This window comes from Hemiscyllium ocellatum, chromosome 42, assembly GCF_020745735.1.
Source record: "Hemiscyllium ocellatum isolate sHemOce1 chromosome 42, sHemOce1.pat.X.cur, whole genome shotgun sequence".
In the NCBI taxonomy this organism is placed as follows: domain Eukaryota; kingdom Metazoa; phylum Chordata; class Chondrichthyes; order Orectolobiformes; family Hemiscylliidae; genus Hemiscyllium; species Hemiscyllium ocellatum.
Window position 1 is genome coordinate 19,788,617 of NC_083442.1, and position 19,994 is coordinate 19,808,610.

Here is a 19,994-nt window from a genome sequence, read left to right on the forward strand (position 1 = left end):
TTCTTTGCTTTATGCAGACTCGTGATTAACAGAGCATTTTGTGATGTAAGCAATCATTATAATTTTGAACGCTTAATTATTGCTGGTTATTGACAGTAGAGCAATTGGGTTTTCACTTAAATCTCCACGCTGTGTCTCTTGTTATGTGTTACAGCAGGTTGTCAGGTTGCGTTTTTTAAAGTTTACACATGGAGCAATTCTACTTCAACAGGGGAGAGGAGTTGAAATGAACTTTAAAAACCTATACTAAAGGCTCCTTTTTTTTTTGAAGCGTATTTTACATGCTCAATTAATTTGATATTTTCTTTTACAGGAATTGATTTCAAAATACGAACGGTAGAGCTAGATGGGAAGAAAATCAAGTTACAGATATGGTGAGTACTAATAATTTGCATTACGTTAAATTTATCTGTTGAATCAAGCACTGCTTTTACTGATCAGAATCATGAATTAAAAACAACTAAAACATTGAAATTGCTCAGGTAATTTCAGTAAACGTGATTCTTCACTTCAGCTGTAGAGAATTAATGACAATTTTTGGTTTAAAAAATAAGTATTGAAAATAAAATATTGAAAGACATCACTGAACAGAAGGCTTGAAGCATTGGCTGTAGCAATGACCAGTTGAACTGCCCAGTGCCTGTGGAAGCTATCTGCACAAAGCTTTTACACTGATGTGGATCTATGATGTGGAGGTTTTGATGTTGGACTGGGTCAGAAGTCACATGATACCAGGTTACAGTACAAAAGGTTTTTGAGTATGAGGGATTTTTGAGTGCCGCCACTTTGTCAAGTGAAGTGACACTGGGTCTAGCCTAAGATGACAGCCCTTACATGAAAGCTCATTGAGATAGGAGTCCCATCACAGATTCAGATCTGAGGGGAATTGTTGCCAACATAACGTTTTTGTGTTGCAGTAGTGCGCTGAGATGCTACAGCGTTATAATGGCACTTGATAGAATTGTACATAAATATTGAATGTTCTTGTTTGAATTCCCATGGGAAATGCTTACATTGCATGTTCCAATACAGTGTGACAAAATATAGCCTTTAATTATTCAAAACTCCTGCTGCCAATCGGAAAGGTGTCAGGAGCAGCTGTACCTGCAGCTTCACTGTGGGTCAGGATGCACATGCACACCTGTACCAAACTTGTTGACAGTTGGCAGCAGGAGTCATAATGAATTGGAAAAGGTTCATTAAATGCCAATTGGTTGGCATCCATCACCACCAACCTCTGCTGGCCAGATCTGTTCACTTGAGCAACTTCACATTTAACTCCATTCTCTCCCTCCCTCCCCAAATCAAAACTGATTCTGTGGGTACTCAGATGGCTTCCAGCTATATCTCGCTTAGTGTAACATGTGGAATGTTCCTTGTTGAGTCCTTGATGACTCACTCAAGCCTTCCAGCTTTTCCCACTCTGCTGAACAGACCAGCAGTGACCTTTTATCTTTGTGTGATCTCTCTTTGTGTCTCTGCCTCTGTCTCAAGGTCAAAAATTCTCTTCAGTCCATCCAGCTGCTGTGACTACTGTTTTCAGATGTGAACTGTAGTATGTGCATTCCAATAGCCTCCGAGCCCCCATGGTAACCAATCTGCACAGGCTTGTAGTTAGTCATACTCATAGTAAATCATATCATTCTTCATTCTTCCATTGTAGCTTTGATTCAGGAAACGCTCCAAAATGCAGTCGTCATATGAAACCTTGCATTTGTGACGCCACCTCCTAAAAGATAAAAATTATTACTGTCTTAATGCAACATTATAAACAGTTTATCAACCAACTTATTACATATAATACCAGTAAAATTTTCTTCTCATATTTGAGCACGACACATTTGTCTTTGTTTAACACAGCGCTTGATCTAGTGACAGTAAAAATATAAAATTCAGTTTTTAGGAACTCTTCAGGATTAGAGTTCATTTAATACAGGTGTTGTCACAGTCTAACAGGCTGTCTACATTCCCTTGCCCTTGCCCTGTTTCCTGGATAGTCTCTGAGCGTCATTATTATATATATCTGAGATTTTAATTCTGTTTAATTGTCACTTTAACACTTGGCAATTCTGCTTTGTTGGTGACAGTTGTTCATAAGATAACTTTATCATGGTTTATTATAGTGCAGATGGTTTTGATTCAACTCCCTCAACCTTTTTTTTGTTGCCTTATATGAGAGGCTTACATGCCTTTATAAAGCAAATCTGAAAAATCCCTCCATCTTGAAGCAGTTAATAGTTAATGACCAAAAGAACTTGGGTGGTTTTTTAGATTGTGCTGAACTAGCTGACCATAGATAGTAATCAATTTCTAATCCAGCAATCAGGTTTTTTGCAAAACTTGTTAATATAAGCCAAGGATAATATCTTCCTTCTCTGCTAGCATCTCATAGTTGACCGCACTGGCTTTTATATGTCCTCATCACGTCTCAGAGAAACAAAAAGTGACTTTAACTGTTTGAGATTATTTGTTAGAGCAACCATTTTCAATGCAGCAAGATCTCAGCATGGCTGAGAGTCCAGCTCATTCTTGAACAGAATAGTTCCACATGACAGGTGGTATGTTGTCAGACTTTTTGCTTATCAAATGCATTGAGTTGTTTTGGATGTCACATCGAGTAAATTAACCCTGAGATGAATGAAGATTTTCTCCAGAAATGAGTTATCCACTCGACGCATCTTACTGAGGATGATTGTGAATGATTCAGTATTGTCTTTAAATACACTCCTGCTGAACTTCACCATCAATGAGGATCATGATGATATGAAGCCTTTTCCTCCTGTTAGTGGTTTAGTTTCATTGTCTATGCCCATTCATGACTGAATGTCATAGTGATGCAAAGTTTTATCTGATCTGGTTGCAGGAGGAATAACTTTGTGATATGTTACTTCCACTGTCTATCACGTATGTAATCTTGTGTAGTAGCTTCAGGTTGACATCTCAATTTTAGCTATGTCTTGTAGGTATGCTTTCCTGCATGCCAAGATTAGTTCCTTGGCTTGTTAGTGGTAGATTGAGAAATACGCCAGTTATGAGGTTACAGATTGTGGTGCAGTGCAATTTGTCGATGGCTTAAAATGCCTCATGGATTCTAGTTTTTAGCACGGCTAGATTTGAGTTGATTTGTTTTAAATCTATTCTATTTAACACAGTGGTACTTGAACCAGAGAGTAAGGTCTTGGGTTGCTGGGTCACAATGACCCTGCACTCCTATTTACTGATTATGTGCAAGCTCTTCAAAACACTGCAGAAGTGACTGCAGCACTGTCTTTGCAAGATCCTCCAAATCTGTTGATGACTGAGGCAGTCCGAGAGTGGTATCTTTTTCCTGTCAACCTGCCCAGCGTTGAGGTGATAATTACACAAACCCAGCTGAAATGCCTTTGTGCCCAACTGGACAGGAGAGGAACAAGTAATCCTTGATGAAAGACTGCCAATGGAGAAGGGAATATTATTTCCATGATGAGTAAATCAATTAGGATAAAATGGAATAGAATTTTCTATTATGTTGGGTTTTGTATAACCTATGACTGTCCAACTTTCTAATTATATTATTCATGGATGGGTCAGTAGTGGTGATAATAAGCCACCATTGGTGATGGAGATTGTTACAAGTTGTTAGTGCAAAAGGAGGCATATAACTTGTTGATGTCACCTCTCCAACCAAGCATCCCACTTAATGCTTTCAGGTCTCCTCTCAGTCTTCTCTTCTTCAAAGAAATCAGTATTACCTGTAACATCTGAAATGATAGGAGAAGGTGAGGACTGCAGATGCTGGAGACTAGAGTTAAAAAGTGTGGTGCTGGAAAAACACAGCAGGCCAGGCAGCATCCGAGGAGCAGGAGAATCGACGTTTGTGGCATAAGCCCTTCTTCAGGAATGCCATTCTTGAAGAAGGGCGTATGCCACAAATGTCGATTCTCCTGCTCCTTGGATGCTGCTTGGCCTGCTGTGTTTTTCCAGCACCACACTTTTCACATCTGAAGTGATGCCTTATATGCCAAGGTCTAGATCACTAACAAACCGGGAAATGCAAGAGTCCCAACACTGACCCCTGAGGAACTGCAAACCCACTACAAAGCATCCTACAGCATGGAAAACATCTATCAACTATTACTCCCTATTGCTATTAGTCAGCTAATTTTGTATCCATGTTGCAACTGTCCATTTTATTCAATGAGCTATAATTTTGCACAAAATCTTTTATGCAGCTCTTTGTAAAGTGTCTTTTGGAAATCTATGCATCCTATGTCAGCAGCACTGCCCTGATCAACCTTCTATATCTCTCTTCAGACGAGCTTAATAGTGTGTTAAACATAATTTTCCTTTCATCCTGGCTCTCCTTAACCTCAACTTGCCCAAATGAATGAATACTTTTGTTTTGAATTATTGTTTCTGGAAATGTGCCAACTACTAAAGTTAAACTGATTGATCTGTAGTTGTTTCATTTATCCTTGCACCATTTTTTGAACAAGGGGATAATGCTTACAGTTCTCCAGTCCTCTCGGGTAATCTGTGAGGTTGAGGAAGACTGAAAAATGATTGTCGAGCTTCTGCTTTTTCCATTCTCACTTCCCTTAGTAACTTTGGTTGTCCTCACCATCCTGACTTGGAAACATGTCCCAGTGACACCAGAGGAACAGTGACAAGCTCATAGAATTCCCTCCTTAACAGCATCATGAATATACCTCCAGCACAAATTGCAGTGATTCAGGAAGGCTGCTCAGCATCTTCTCAAGGGCAATGAAAGATGGTCAATAAATGCTAGCCCAGCCAGTAACATTCACGTCTCACAAATGAATGTATTAAAGCAAAAACTCATCTATCCCAGTGCTTTGTCAGCTTTAAGTGCAGGCAGCCTTTCCAAAATCACCAAAGTCTTAATCTTAAACTCTTTCAGTGATGGAATTTCCTCTTGTTTCAGTGTGCTCTGTTAGCACCATCATCCTTGATAATAACAGATGTTAACTATTTTAAGGTAATCAGACAGAGGCAGCATGGGTTTTTCATCAAGAAATCATATTTAACTAATTTATTGGAGTTATTTGAAGAAGTAACTTGTGCTATAGATAAAGGTAACCAGTGTATGTATTGTTTGGTTTCTCAGGCATTTAGTAAGGTGCCTCATCAAAGGTTATTAGGGAAAATAGAAGCTTAGGCTGTAAGACGTAATATACTGGCACAGATAGAAGATTGGCTAACAGGAAGCAGAGAGTCGGAATAAATGGCCTTTTTTAGGCGGGCATGATTGATATGCCACAGGAGCTGGTGAGGGGCCTCAAGTCTTTGCGATTTATATGAATGATTTCAATGGCAGCTAAATTTGCTGATGGCAAAGATAGCTAGGAAAGTGAGTTGTGAAGAGGACGCGAGCTTAGGCTGAGGGTGACCTTAGAGAGGTTTATAAAATCAGGACAGATATGGATAGGGTAAATGGACAAGGTTTTTTCCCTGGGGTGGGGGAGTCCAAAACTAGAGCGCGTAGGTTTAAGGTGAGAGGGGAAAGATTTAAAAAGGACCTGAGGGGCACCTTTTTCAATCAGAGGGTGGTGTGTGTCTAGAATGAGCTGCCAGAGGAAGTGGTGGAGGCTGGTACAAATACAACATTTAAAAGGCATCTGGATGGGTATATGAATAGGAAGGGTTTAGAGGGATGTGGACCACGTGCTGGCAAATGGGACTAGATTAATTTAGGATATCTGGTCAGCATGGATGAGTTGGACCAAAGGATCTCTTTCCATGCTGTATGAGTCTGACTATATCATTCTGAAAGTGTGACACTATCTTGTTGCTTGACTTGTGTTTTCCAGATGTTAGCAGGGTTGACTGGGTAGTGTGCAAATTTGTTGCGTCTGGTGCCTTGACCAATGCCAGGTGTCTAATACTGTTTTATTTTTAGACTCATTTCTGTTCTAACTTGATACAACTGAGTGGGTTGCTCAACCAGTTGAGTGAGCTGTTAAGAGTCGATCACATTTCTGTAGATTTGGCATCCTGTTTAGGACAGATTAGGTAAAATGGCATTGAGATGTACAGCATGGAAACAGACCCTTCGGTCCAACTCATTACTCTTCCTAAAAGATAACTGGGCATCCTTATATACTTTTATGCTGATCCTGATAATTTTGTAATCATCATAAGTGAGACTGCAGTTTGTTCCAGTGTTATTTAAATTGCCTTGGTGTTATGGTGGACTTGGAACTCTTGATTCATGATCATTCGTTCTGGCCTCTGGTGTAGTCCATTAACGCAATCAGTCCCATAATTGGAGTTTTGATCAACTTGTATGTTCACACAATGCTTATAAATATTGACACTGGAATGTTGTACAAAGTGGGCATATCAGTAGTAATCAGCTCACTAACTGAGCAAACGTTCCCAGCGTTCTGAATGACTAAACTGGGTTGTATCTATCTTCAGCTGTAATCAACACTTCATTTTTATTGGAATTTCTAGTTAGTGGTTGTAGGAGCAGTTGAGACCATCAAACGATACTATTAGCATTACCATATGAGACATGTATGGTGCCAGTGTGAAAAATTGGACTGACTATGCTGACCCTGAAAAGTAAAGAATCCGAACAACCTAAGAGTTACATTAGAGCCTTGACCATCTCTCTGTCTTTGAAAAAGATTCAGTGGCGGATGAGGAAGGCCTGGGGGGTTGCTTTATTGACCATTGTGCTCTCGGTTGCACAGCTAATTTTGCTGTGGCACTCCATACCCTGCTGCTGTCAACTAAATCAACCAATTCATTAATGCCTCGCCCAGCTCCAGCCTCTAGACCCACCATTGACCCAAAATCACCTGCAAATGTTCCCCTGACATCACCCAAGCCCCTTCCTACCTCACTGGCTGCCAGAATTCAGAGCTGGGTGTGCAGTTATCTGTAATAATGCTGCTGGCAGATGCAAGCTGAAGTCACTGCTTTAGGCAGCTGCTTCTTCAAACATGCTACTGTGACACTGTAACTCCAGCTAAATGCAAAGTGGGGTCCCAGAGTCAGAAACAGGTAAGAGAGCTCCCAGATTGGCTTCAGTTGCTTTAACTGAGAATCCTGAGTTCCTCGCTGCATTCCTAATAGTAACTGCCTAATAAACCACCTGGTGGAATCCTAAGAAATTGAAGTTCCGTTGTTTCTATAATTGTTAATAACGCTACTCTTATTTTATCTACTTTCTCTTTTAAGGGACACAGCAGGTCAAGAAAGATTCCGTACAATCACAACAGCATATTACAGAGGAGCTATGGTAAGCATATATAGCCTGCTTCTATAAGGCCGACTCTGAGTTCAAGCTTTTCGTCACCTGTTTGAATTGATCCTCATGTGCCTCAGTGTTGTACTTTGTTTTGTAACATTGGAGTAGCTTGTGATATCTTATTCTATTGAAACCACTGTTGGAATACCATATTTTGATTTAGATGGAAGAAACAAGGTGGAAATGTACCCTGTTTAATCTGAGCCATTTTGTTTGTCATGTGTTTCCAGGGAATAATGTTGGTGTATGATATCACAAATGAAAAGTCATTTGACAACATAAAGAACTGGATAAGGAACATTGAAGAGGTGAGGGTGCCTTGTTGAAGACATTAGGATTTGTCTGCATCAACCAGATCATGCACACTGTTGGTTTCCACAGGTCAATTAATACTGTGATAACATGTTATAATTTGCAGCCGTTGATTCATTTTTAATGGGTACTGTCGATGAATTGGGGAACATTCATTTAAGGGAAATGGACTGATGGGCATCATGAGGACTATTAGGTATTAATTTCTAGGCATTAATTGAACGTTGGTGCACAATATCAGATCTTTCATGTAAACACATTGTTTCAGTTTGAGATTCAATGGCCTAAAATGGACAAGCAAATTTTTCACTTTCTTGCATTATAGGGCACATGTAAAAATTTCCTTTTGAGTTTGTAGTGCTAAAGTGCAGAGTGGCAGGGGCTTTATTTAATCTTTGGTCATCCGTTTTAAGGGGAAATACATAAAGTTGTGCAATATTGCCTCCAAAACACCGGTTTAAAAACCCCATTAATCCATGTAATACATACTGGTCACGATACTCTAAAGCCACCATGTGATTAAACTTGAGTTTGTGTCACTTTTATTGATGCTAGGTCAAAGGTCATTTTACTAGGTCGGTAAGGTACATGTTTGTGCCTGCTTTGTGGCACAAGCCAATTCAGAGTATGTACAGGAACTTTCAGACACAAATCTGTAATGTTCCATTGCAGTGGTTAGCACTGCTGCCTCTCAGCGCCTGGAACTTCAATTCCTAACTCGGGTGACTGTCAGATTGGAGTTTGCACATTCTCCCTGGGCCTCTGAGTTTCCTCTGGGTGCTCGGTTTCCTCCCACAACCTAAAGATGTACAGGTTAGGTGGGTTGGCTGTGCTAAACTGTCCATAGTGTCCAGGGATGTGCAGATTAGGTGGATTAGCCATGGGATGTGCAGAATGACCGGGAGATAGGGTAGAGTGGTGGGTCTGGGTGAGATGGATGGAGGGACGGTGTGGACTTGATGAGCTGAATGGCATGCTGTAGGGATTCAATGATTCTATAACCATAGAATTTGATTTATTCAATCATGTCCCTGGTTAGAATACTGGAGGCTTAAATTGGACGTTGGTGGGAACTGCTTTGATTCACTTTGAACCTTAATTTGAGCACAAAAATGCATTTCTGTATGAACTAATTGTGATTTGGTGATCATCATTTTTCTTGACCTCACTTTTTGAACTAACATTTCTCTTGTAGGAATAGTAGTTCGTTTAGCATTTTCATCTTATTGTCTTATTTTACATATCCTCAAATTTTAGGACAGTGAGCTATTTTTAAATTATATTTTAATTTAAATGGATGCATCAAATATTAAAATCCACTTGTTGGAGAAGGAGGGTTCAAATGCTGCTGCCCAAGTTGCCTCCTCCTACTACTTTTGTGTATTGATTGCTTATTTGCAACCGTGAACCATTTTAGATATATTGGTGGCCTTGCATTGCTCAGCCCTCTGTACCCACTGAGTATTTTGAAGTTGTTGGAAATGCTCAATAGGTCTGGCAGCATCAAAGAAGAGATGTTTCTGATCTGGTGACCCTTCCCAAGACCCTTTCCTGAGGAAGGATAACCGCACCCAAAACACTAACTTTGATTTCTCTCCATAGATGCTGTCAGACCTGCTGAGCTTTTCCAGCAACTTTTGTTTTTGTTTCTGATTTATAGCATCTGCAGTTCTTTCGGTTTTTATTGAGTCTTTTGAACCTGTTTCTCAATCACTTCAGTTCATTTTCTTCAGCTTACAAATTTAGATCCTATTTACATAAAGCATCATGCATTCCTGTTTTCCGAATATTTTTGATCTGAATTTGGTAGGAGTGTGAACTAAAGATCCAGTGGCTACAGGGAAGGAATCCAAGGGCACTGTTGAGTATCTCACTGAAGCTAGCAGAAATGCTATTCCATACTGTGATGATACAGACTAGATCTTAGGACTTCTGCCAAGGTGCAGGTTTCTGCAAGCTACAGAATGGCCGCAGTTGGAATACAGTATGCAATTCTGGCCAGTGTAGTAAATAAAGAATTGAAGGGAAGTTCAGAAACAGATCCCCGGGTAATGGAGTATTGAAGAGCTTGTGATAGATTGCTGAAAAGTCATTTCGTTGCCAGAGTAAGCAAGCACAATATTCAAAATGCTAAAGTGAATAAATTGAATTTTTAGCTAGCATTGGAATACTCCTGACTGGCTTACTATGTTTTGGTTTCTTCTCTAACCTGTGAAATTCAAAGTTTAATAGGATATGTATCCCTCATAGTTAACATTTCTACTACCTAATCAAGCCACAAATATCATAAATGAACGTCCTTTAATGTTACACGTTGCTGGAGGTTTATAGTTTAGGTAACCAGTTTTTGAGTTTGTGATGGCATGTGCTGCAGTATGGACAGTGATTCCTGGTTAAGTTTGCTACTAAGCAATTGCCCAGTTTAAGGTTAGCTTTTTTAATTTAATACTCAAACTTAGTGATATTGAGAAAATAATGGCATTAAACCTTTTAGGTTAAAAAATTAAAAACACTGCATTATTCACTGGAGAAAGCAAGAATGATTTTTGTCACCGCCTTGGTGTTAGAACAGCCTGTACATCGATGAAACAGTTCTGATTGATGATAGTTCAAGCCATTTTCTCATTTGATTTGGGTTTTGTGCAAGAAACGCAGCAGATACCAACTGAGACGGGATGTGAATCTGCTGTTTTGAAACTGCATGTGTATTCTGAAATGGAAAGTTGTACGTTGTGATGCGAATTACCAAATGTAACCTTTTTATATACTTTGTCGGAATTCCTACAGATGAGAGGATTTTAACGTTGATCCAGATGAATTTTAACTTTAGATTTAAAAGCGATCTCTTTATCCCTCCTCAGCATGCATCTTCAGACGTGGAAAGGATGATTCTAGGCAACAAGTGTGATATGAATGAGAAGCGACAGGTGTCAAAAGAGCGAGGAGAGAAGGTAAGGCTGTCAGAAATTTCTGGAAGAAATTGGTCAACCAATTTAACGGCTGAGTACTATGGCTCGAGTGTAAATTGCCCTTATTTCAATTTGAAGTTTATAATCCTTATCATTGTTTTTCCAGTTAGCAATAGATTATGGGATTAAATTCCTGGAGACCAGTGCGAAATCCAGCATAAATGTTGAAGAGGTAAGAAGGCTGAAAATTTCAGCGTGCTAATCTCACTGACAAATTTACACACTCAGCTTGTTTCCCATCCTTAATTGTGCTGGAGAACGTAATAATGAGCTGCCTCTTGAACCTCTTTAGTCCAGCAGTATCTCTGTAGTGCTGTTAGGAACAATTTTAGAATTTTGACTGCTGGCAGAGAAGGCATAGCAATATATTTCCAAGTCAGGATGGTTTGTGAGTTTTTATCTTCTCAAAATCTGACCACCTAACCTCCCCCTTCTCCACTTGTGATCACCTACCTATCAACCTTAGGCTTGGTTGCCACATCTTCCTATTTCCTTTCCAATGGATGCTGACTCTCTGTTCTCAAGGGCGAGTTGGAGACGGGCAGTGCGTTTGTCAGTGATACAAAGAACGGAAAAGAAAACGTCATTATCTCCTTATGTCCCCATCTGCTGCTGCTTATTCAACTTTAAAATGTGAATTAACAGAAACTGTCTCCAGATCATTGCTGACATGGAAGCTGCTCTCCTTGATCTCAGTTTGCTGGCTGCCTCCCTCAACTGTCTTATTCCCTTGCTCCCACCTCGACCTCCGACCACAGCTCTGGATTCTTTCCAGTCCTTTCCTGACCCACGTTAGATATAGCATGTAATCCCATCTCCTCTGCTGCTGCATTTATGCCTTTTTTTAAATCTCCTCTGAGCACCACAACACTCCCCTCCCCCACTCCACTTCACATCACCCCTCACAAAGAAAACTATTTACTCAACTTTCTCTCTGATTTGTCCCAATTATTGAAGATCTCTCTACCTAATTCTGCCTTTTCCCACTTCTCAGCAGATTATTTTTCCCAGTTTTCAATTAAATTAGATTAGATTCCCTACCCTTCTGCCCAAAAGGTCCACACTGACCCTCCGAAGAGTAACTCACCCGGACCCATTCCCCTACATTTACCCCGACTAATGCACCTAACCCGATGGGCAACTTAGCGTGGCCAACCCACCTGACCTGCACATCTTTGGATTGTGGGAGGAAACCGGAGCACCCGGAGGAAACCCACGCAGACACTGGGAGAATGAGGCGGCACGGTGGTTAGCACTGCTGCCTCACAGCGCCAGAGACTTGGGTTCAATTCCTGCGTCGGGCAACTGTCTGTTTGCACATTCTCCCTGTGTCTGCGTGGGTTTCCTCTGGGTGCTCCGGTTTCCTCCCACAGTCCAAAGATGCGCGGGCTAGGTGAATTGGCCATGCTATATTGCCCATAGTGTTAGGTGTAGGGGAATGGGTCTGGGTGAGTTGCTCTTCGGAGGGTCAGTGTGGACTTGTTGGGCCGAAAGGCCTGCTTCCACACTGTAAGTAATGTAATAATCTAATCTGGTGATGTGCAAACTCCATGCAGATAGTTGTCCGTGGTTGGAATCGAACCCGGGTTCCTGGCGCTGTGAGACCGTTCTAACCATTGTGCCACCATGCTGCCCTGAGTCCCCCATAGACTACTGATCAAGTATATTTCATCTCACAGGTTCAGCACTGGGAAGAGTGGAAGTGGGAGCAAAAGATTTAGAAGAGGCAAAGTGGTCAAAGGTGTCAAACTCCGCAGTAAAGTTGATTTGGGATGGTGCCCTTACCTAAGCTGAAACCATGTTCCCACCTCCAGCAGTGACCTATTCTGCTCCAGTATCATGTCCCTCTGCCTCTACCTTGCCATTTCCCTTGTTTGCTCCTCTTTGCCCCTCTGACTGCCAGGCTTTGGATCTGCTCTGCCTTGAAACCGCCTCCAAGAATTCTTCCTAACAAAGTAAATGTATTAACCATTTAATTCTGTTCACAAGTATAGTGTTTCTTAATGTTGTACCAACTGTAGAGTTAGGTGATTAAGTGGTCATATCCACAAATAGGGTAAACTTAGTGTATCAGTTACTCCTTAGTATATTAAACATAGTGTTTGCCAAAGCTAAAGATGTAACACTCTCCCAGTTCAGTTTTAACCACAGAATAATGGTACGTAAATAGAATGAGCTGTCAGAAGGAGTGGTTGAGGTGGGTACATTAACAACATTTAAAAGGCATAGATAGGAAAGGTTTAGAAGGGCCAAGTGGAGGCAAACGGAGTTAATATGGGTGGTGTTTTGGTCGGCATGGACCCGTTTGGGCCAAAGGGCCGGTCTCTGCTGTCGGACTCTATGACACTAATAAGTGACTTTGCAGGACCCAGCCAAATTGCATTGATTTTAACGGAGGTGTAGATTCTAACTACTGCTCTTAGTTATGTTTAAACTTTAAAACAAAAAATTACTACCAGAGGATTTAAATAATTAAGTGTGTGGGTAATGATCTACAGAAATTAAAAGTGCATCTATGGAACTCTCTCAATTTTTCTCCAAAATTACAAATCTTGAGGTAGACTGGAGTTATTTCAATCAATAACATCAAAAGTGGAATTCTGGAAAAAACTATGATTAGTATTTGCAAGATCACAGTCTCTTTCAACTATGAGACATGAATTACAAATGGCAGTAGTTCCAGATGTGCCTGCAAATTGTTTGCATGTTCTAAACACTTCAGTCTTCCAGTCTTGAAACTTCTTATTGGCAGAAAGAAGAAACTCAGCTGGTAAGCTGCTGTGTGAGGACCAGCTTGTTGGCAGCAGCCTGGTGGAGCTTAACATTCCTCACAGGTTATCCTGGGTAGGTGTGAACATTGGACTGTGGCTGCAGTCAGATCAGACTTCACCGCATCAAATGACCAAGCAGAAAGGCCCACTCCTAATTCCTGTGTTCCTACATCAATTCGAACACTTGTATGAAATCACGGGCTAAACTGGAACGATCAATTTTGTCATTTCCTGAATGACAGGTACATTGAAAATCAGCTACCCATGTGTCAATGATTTCTTCATCTTTACCTTGCAGGCATTTATTACACTTGCACGAGACATCATGACGAAACTCAACAGGAAAATGGTATGTGAATATTTTCAAAGCAGTAGGGTTCTGTTTTTGAATTAGGCATCCAGATGCAGTTTGAAATGCTCTGAATTGCCTGTGCTCATGTTGAGTGCTTATAAATATTAAGGGTCTGACATTTCACCCGCACTTCACAGTACACCTTTGTGGTTGCTCTCTCGCCACCACTTTTCCTAAATGTGCTGCATGTCTTCACATTTGGGAATGTCTCCAGACTTTTCTCTGGGTTCCTTCAGAGCTGGAAAGTAAGTAGTGGCTGGCGTTTCTATAAGTCCCATTTTCAGTTCTACAATATGACAAACATGGGCGGTGACTGAGTCTTCCCATGTGTATACTTAGTGTCCCATGATGAACTTCCAAACCATCAGCAATACTCTTTCTGTGTGCAAGTGCTAATTTTGTTGGTTTTCTCTTTTTTTTTTGTTAATTTTTTGTGAGCTGCTTAATTTTCCATTGTCATGATATCTTCGATGAGAGCAATGAATGAATTTACTGAGACCTGATTATTCATTGGCTTCAATTTGCCCCGCCAAAATTGGACAGTGAAGAAGGTTCCCTCAGATTACAATGGGATCTTGATCAGATGGGCCAATGGGCTGAGGAGTGGCAGATGGAGTTTAATTTAGATAAATGTGAGGTGCTGCATTTTGGGAAAGCAAATCTTAGTAGGACTTATACACTTAATGATAATGGGTCATCAGGAGTGTTGCTGAACAAAGAGATCTTGGAGTGCAGGTTCATATCTCCTTGAAAGTGGAGTCACAGGTAGATAGGATAGTGAAGAAGGTGTTTGGTATGCCTTCCTTTATTGGTCAGAGTATTGAATACAGGAGTTGGGAGGTCATGTTATGGCTATACAGGACATTGGTTAGACCACTTTTAGAATATTGCATGCAATTCTGGTCTCCCTCCAGTCAGAAACTTGAAAGGGTTCAGAAAAGATTTAGAAGGATGTTGCTTGGTTTGGGGGAATTGAGCTACAGGGAGAGGTTGAACAGGCCCAGGCTGCTTTCCCTGGAGAGTCGGAGGCTGAGGGGTGACCTTACAGAGGTTTATAAAATTAAGAGGGGTAAGGTTAGGATGAATAGACAAAGTCTTTTCCCTGGGGTGGGAAAGTCCAGAACTAGAGGGCATATAGAACATAGAATAATACAGTACAGAACAGGCCCTTCAGCCCTCGATGTTGCACTGATCTGTGAACTCATCTAAACTCATCCCCCTACACTATCCCGTCATCATCCATGTCTTTATCCAAGAGATGTTTAAATGCCCGTAATGTGGCTGTGTTAACTACATTGGCAGGCAGGGCATTCCACGGCCTTAACACACTCTGAGTAAAGAACCTGTCTCTGACATCTGTCTTAAAATCAATCATCCCTCAATTTGCAGCTGTGCTCCCTCGTACAAGCTGACGTCATCATCCTAGCAAAAAGACTCTCTCTGTCCACCTTATCTAATCCTCTGATCGTCTTGTATGTTTCTATTAAATCCCTTCTTAGCCTTTTTTCCTCCAATGAGAACAGATGAAAGTCCATCAGCCTTTTCTCATAAGACCTTTGCTCCAGACCAGGCAACAGCCTGGTAAATCTCCTCTGCACCTTTCCCAATGTTTCCACATCCTTCTTGTAATGGGGTGACCAGAACTGTATGCAATATTCCAAGTGAGGCTGCACTAGCGTTTTGTACAGTTGCAGCATGCCATCATGGCTCCGGAATTCAATCCCTTTGCCAATTAAACCTAATACGCCGTATGCTTTCTTATCGGCACCATCACCCTGGGTGGCAATTTCCAGGGATCCATGTACTTGGATACCAAGATCCCTCTGCGCATCCACACTACCAAGAATCTTTCCATTGGCCCAGTATTCTGCTTTCCTGTTATTCTTCCCAAAGTGAATCACCTCACAATTATCTGCATTGAACTCCATTTGCCATCTCTCGGCCCAGTAGGTTTAGGGTGAGGGGGGATTGATATAAAAGAGACCTACGGGGGGCAACGTCTTCACGCAGAGGGTGGTACATGTATGGAATGGGCTGCTGGAGGAAGTGGTGAACGCTGGTACAATTGCAAGATTTAAAAGGCATCTGGATGGGTATATGAATAGGAAGGGTTTGGAGGGATATGGGCCAGCTGCTGGCAGGTGGGACTAAATTGGGTTGGGATATCTGGTTGGCATGGATGATTTGCACTGAAGGGTTTCCATGCCATATATCTCTATCACCCAGCGACTCTAGTTATGATTAGTTTTACTTTCCTGTCACACTGATGAATAAATGGGCATTGGAACTGAGCAGTGCATGATCAGTAATCTAAATAATTCGACTTTCACACATTCTTATATAACAAGAGTTTCAGGGTGTTGTGGCACCAGTGGTAGTGTCGCTATCTCTGGGCCAGAAGGCCCAGGCGCAAGTCCCACCTGCTCCAGAGATATATCTATTAACATATGTATAAGATCGAAGTGCAGGCACTTAGAAGTATAAAATGTGATCAGATTAGATTAGATTCCCTACAGTGTGGAAACAGGCCCTTCAGCCCAACAAGTCCACACCCCTCCGGAGAGTATCCCACCCAGACCCATTTCCCTCTAATGTGATTTGAGAAGGTGAGAACTGCAGATGCTGGAGATCAGGGTCAAAAAGTGTGGTGCTGGAAAAGCACAACTGGTCAGGCAGCATCCGAGGAGCAGGAAAGTCAATATTTTGAGCCGAAGCTTTTCACCGGATGATGGCAGGAATCTTTTGAGCTTGTTCTTAGAATGATGAGCACTGTTTATTGATGGGTCTTGTGGCTCTGCATGTCAACAGCTTGTACTTTGTCTGTTTATAACATCTCATTGCCTACACATTCCTCCATTTCCAGAATGAAAACAGTCCTCCAGGAAGCAGTGGGCAAGTTAAAATCACTGCAAAGAACCAGTCAAAGAGAAGCAGCTTCTTTCGATGTACATTGCTTTGATGGACTTGTTACTGACAGACTGCAGCAACCTTCTTTGCTTTTCTGAAAGCACAGTGTTGATCAACCTCTGAAATAAATTCCACCTTCTGCTGCCAAGAGCTCGCTGTTTTGCAGAGGACCTGTTGGTCTTGCTGAGTGGGCTGTGCAGGTACACACTCGAGTGTCTCTCTTCGACCGCCCCCTCCGACCCTCCCTCCCCCTCCCCGACCCTCCCCACCACTCCCCAAACATTGGCTGGTGTTTTTCGTCGCAATGATGAGAATGGTAATTGCAGGATTGGAGACATGAGAATATTCTGTGTAGACTTTAACCTGAACTGCCTATCGCAAAAGCTGTCGCCGGTGTCTGGAACCATCCACAAATTATCTACGCCAAAAACTATCCTGTTCCAAAAAGCTTTTACTGGTTGGTCATATGCTGTTCTGATTATCTAGAACCAGAAGTATTTCCATTGTTGATCTCTTCCCCTACTTTACCCCTCTCCAGCCCCATCCATTACCCAAAATAAAAATTTGTATCTCCTCATTTTTTTTTTCACTTTGAGTAGCAGAGTTTGGTATAACTTCATAAACATTAGCAGAAAATTACTGTTATATGTGGCAGCACATGTGGTCCTGGGCTGGTGGAACCTCTATAGTTAGTATTTGTTTCTCAAGTGCCCTGAAGTAAAACCTGGTGAGTTGATTTTTTTTCAGTGAAACTTCCCCCTTTTATGATTGGTTGTGCCATCCATCCGAGAATGAATGAACCGCTCCCGGCCAATAAGCAGAAGTGCTACAGTGGGACCCCCTGCCCTTCAGCCAGTGTGGGGGATGTTAGCCAACCCCCACCACCTGTTTTATGGTCTGTATGCTCTCTGCCATCTGCCTCTCCCTGTGAGCACCCCTCCACCTTAGCTGAAATATATGTGCGACAAGGTGGTGCGAAGCAGGTTAGGATTTGGTGTGCTGCTCCTTGTGGTTAACTAGCCTGGTTGGCTGTTTAGGGCTCTCACATCTGCATGGCCACTGCAGTCGTATAACACAGGATGTTGATATAGTAGCAGTGAGTTCAGAGCAGAGCAATGGAAAAACTGGCGTAACTCACAACAGAAGGGAATATCCCTTCAAACTACACAAAAGTAAATTTGAATGAAATGTGTGATAGGTTTCAAGTATTGACTGAATGTAAATTTTCACTGGCTCTGCCAGACTGTGCTTTGATTCCTGTCTGCCCCACTCCCTATTTGGAACCGCAATCAAATGACGGCACCGTCTCTGCCTCTCCATATCTCTCTGTAGCACTTTCAAAGCCCAACCTACCCACTGATGCCCATACATACTTCATTGACAGCCCCTCTGTTTTTTGCACTTTTACTATTAACTGCCTCCTGCTACTGGACACGGACTGCCTCTGGCTCCCTTCTGATGTGAACAAACTATACGCTCAGAAAAAACTGACTTTCTCTCTCAGCGCCAAGATCTGTGTGCACTAACTGCTGAAGCATTAGAGCAATCACTCTTCCTTTCAAACCATAGCTTTGATGCATTGTGTGGTAGCAGAGTGTCTCTGACATGCTTTTTACATCTGACAAACTTCAGTAGCATGCTTTGGATCATCTACAGTTACAAAGTGTGTTTAACAACATTGAACTAATTCCCTTATTTAATTATTTTACATAAACTGGCTACAGACAAGAACACATGTCAACTTTCAGTTGCATCTCAGGTGTCCTCGAAGTTGTAACTTCATTTGACTTGTCCGTGACTATTTACTTGCAATTGCCTTGCTTTAAGAATGTGTACACTTGTATATGCCCAACTCTGAGTACAACTTTCTCCAGCCTGTGACGACTAAATCAGATGTGCTTCTTAACCCAGCAGTACGCTGGAGTATATGCTCTGATGTATAAAATGTTTGCTATTTTCTTAAATGTAGCTACGCTAGATTGTAAATACATCGCGGAAGGCCGTAGGAAGTTCACTTTCCACATGGCAAGAGTGAGGTTTCTAAAAGAAACGTTTTGCATTGGTAATAAATGCTTTCTTATTGTGAACTTAATTCACAACACTGTAACAGTAAGACTGCAAAACTGGGGGTTGGCTTGCAGTACAGATACTAATTATTGTGAAGAAAGACTATTTCCTGTGGATTTTACTGAATAACTTTATTTCATGAAATGATCATTGTGTATGGTTTACAAGAGACTCAACTATAGATGAAAATGCATACATGCAGCAGTATTACTGTTTCCAGGGCTGCACTTTATTATTAATTCTTAATAAATTACTTCAGTGTTTATTTTTAATCTAGGTCCTGTGGAATGCAGTGTGGCATAAGTGAGTTTATGGTAACTCAGCACAAGTTTATGTCCATGATGGTATCATGTTGCATAAAACCTGTCCACTTCACTTCTAGACAGAAATAACAATAGCATTTTTCTACGGCCTTACCAATAGATTGTTGAAGACACTTAACAGGGACCATTATAATTTTAGTCCATTGTTTTACATAAGCTAAATTACATGCACTCCCTCTTTCTTTTGCCCCATTATAAAAAGAAGCCGCTTTAGAAATTTTTATTTTTTTTTTAAAACTATAAGCATCTGTAAGCATATTTGCAAGTCCCTGCCAGTATTGAAAGATCTTGCATCTAAATGAATGGGATGGGTTCCTATGACAAGTGTTTTAACATTTGAATTGGATTAATTCACGTGTACTGATGTTCTGTTAAGTAAACTTGATGGGTTTTATTATTCTGTGTGGACTTTTTTATAATGAGTCTGAAATAAAGATTAAATGGCAAAACTAGCACCGTGGTCTTCAGTTGACGTAATGTTATGTTTCGAATGTTGCATTCTGGGAGAATGGCTTCAGTAAATTCCCACGGTTCGCATTGCCTGATCTCTTAAATTCACTTATACTGCAAATCATTACCCGCATTGATTCACTTGTTGTGGGTCAAAAATGATTGTCCGTGACTTTCAGGAGAAAGTTGTATGCGAGCTTCAAGAAGATGTCAAAAAATGGAAAAGCACCTGAACAGGTGTTTGATACAGGAAGGACGATGTCCACAGCATACTTAAACTGTGTTCCACGTACTCGCAACTGCACTCTGGGTGGGTATCATCTGCTTTGTTGTTGGTTGAAGTACTGCACATCGGTGTACTTCGTTAGAGTTATCACATTCTGCTGGAGTCCCTTTTAAGGCGAGTGTGATATGTCAGAGATGCCAGTTCAAATTCCAACAGAACCACGGGTGGGGGTTTAAATAAGTTGATAAAGTCTAGAATATATCCGTGGCCTCGCTTGTTCCCAGGTGCCTTTGGAGATGGAGCACACCAGTACTCTCGATGCCTTTAAAGAGAGGTGGGTTCCGCAGGGGATAAGAGTG

The 19,994-nt window shown here is 41.3% G+C and overlaps 1 protein-coding gene across 1 annotated transcript in view; it reads left to right on the top strand.

Annotated features, from left to right (window-relative positions):
* LOC132834690 (ras-related protein Rab-8B) overlaps positions 1 to 19,411 on the top strand; it is a 68,787-nt gene extending 49,376 nt beyond the window's left edge. The window contains exons 2-8 of the mRNA XM_060853649.1: positions 314 to 374; positions 7,189 to 7,249; positions 7,489 to 7,566; positions 10,432 to 10,521; positions 10,646 to 10,711; positions 13,609 to 13,659; positions 16,526 to 19,411. Of these exons, the coding sequence (XP_060709632.1) occupies positions 314 to 374; positions 7,189 to 7,249; positions 7,489 to 7,566; positions 10,432 to 10,521; positions 10,646 to 10,711; positions 13,609 to 13,659; positions 16,526 to 16,621 (503 nt within the window). The 3' untranslated portion in view covers positions 16,622 to 19,411. The remainder of the gene's footprint in view (positions 1 to 313; positions 375 to 7,188; positions 7,250 to 7,488; positions 7,567 to 10,431; positions 10,522 to 10,645; positions 10,712 to 13,608; positions 13,660 to 16,525) is intronic.
* The last annotated feature ends 583 nt before the right edge of the window (positions 19,412 to 19,994 follow it).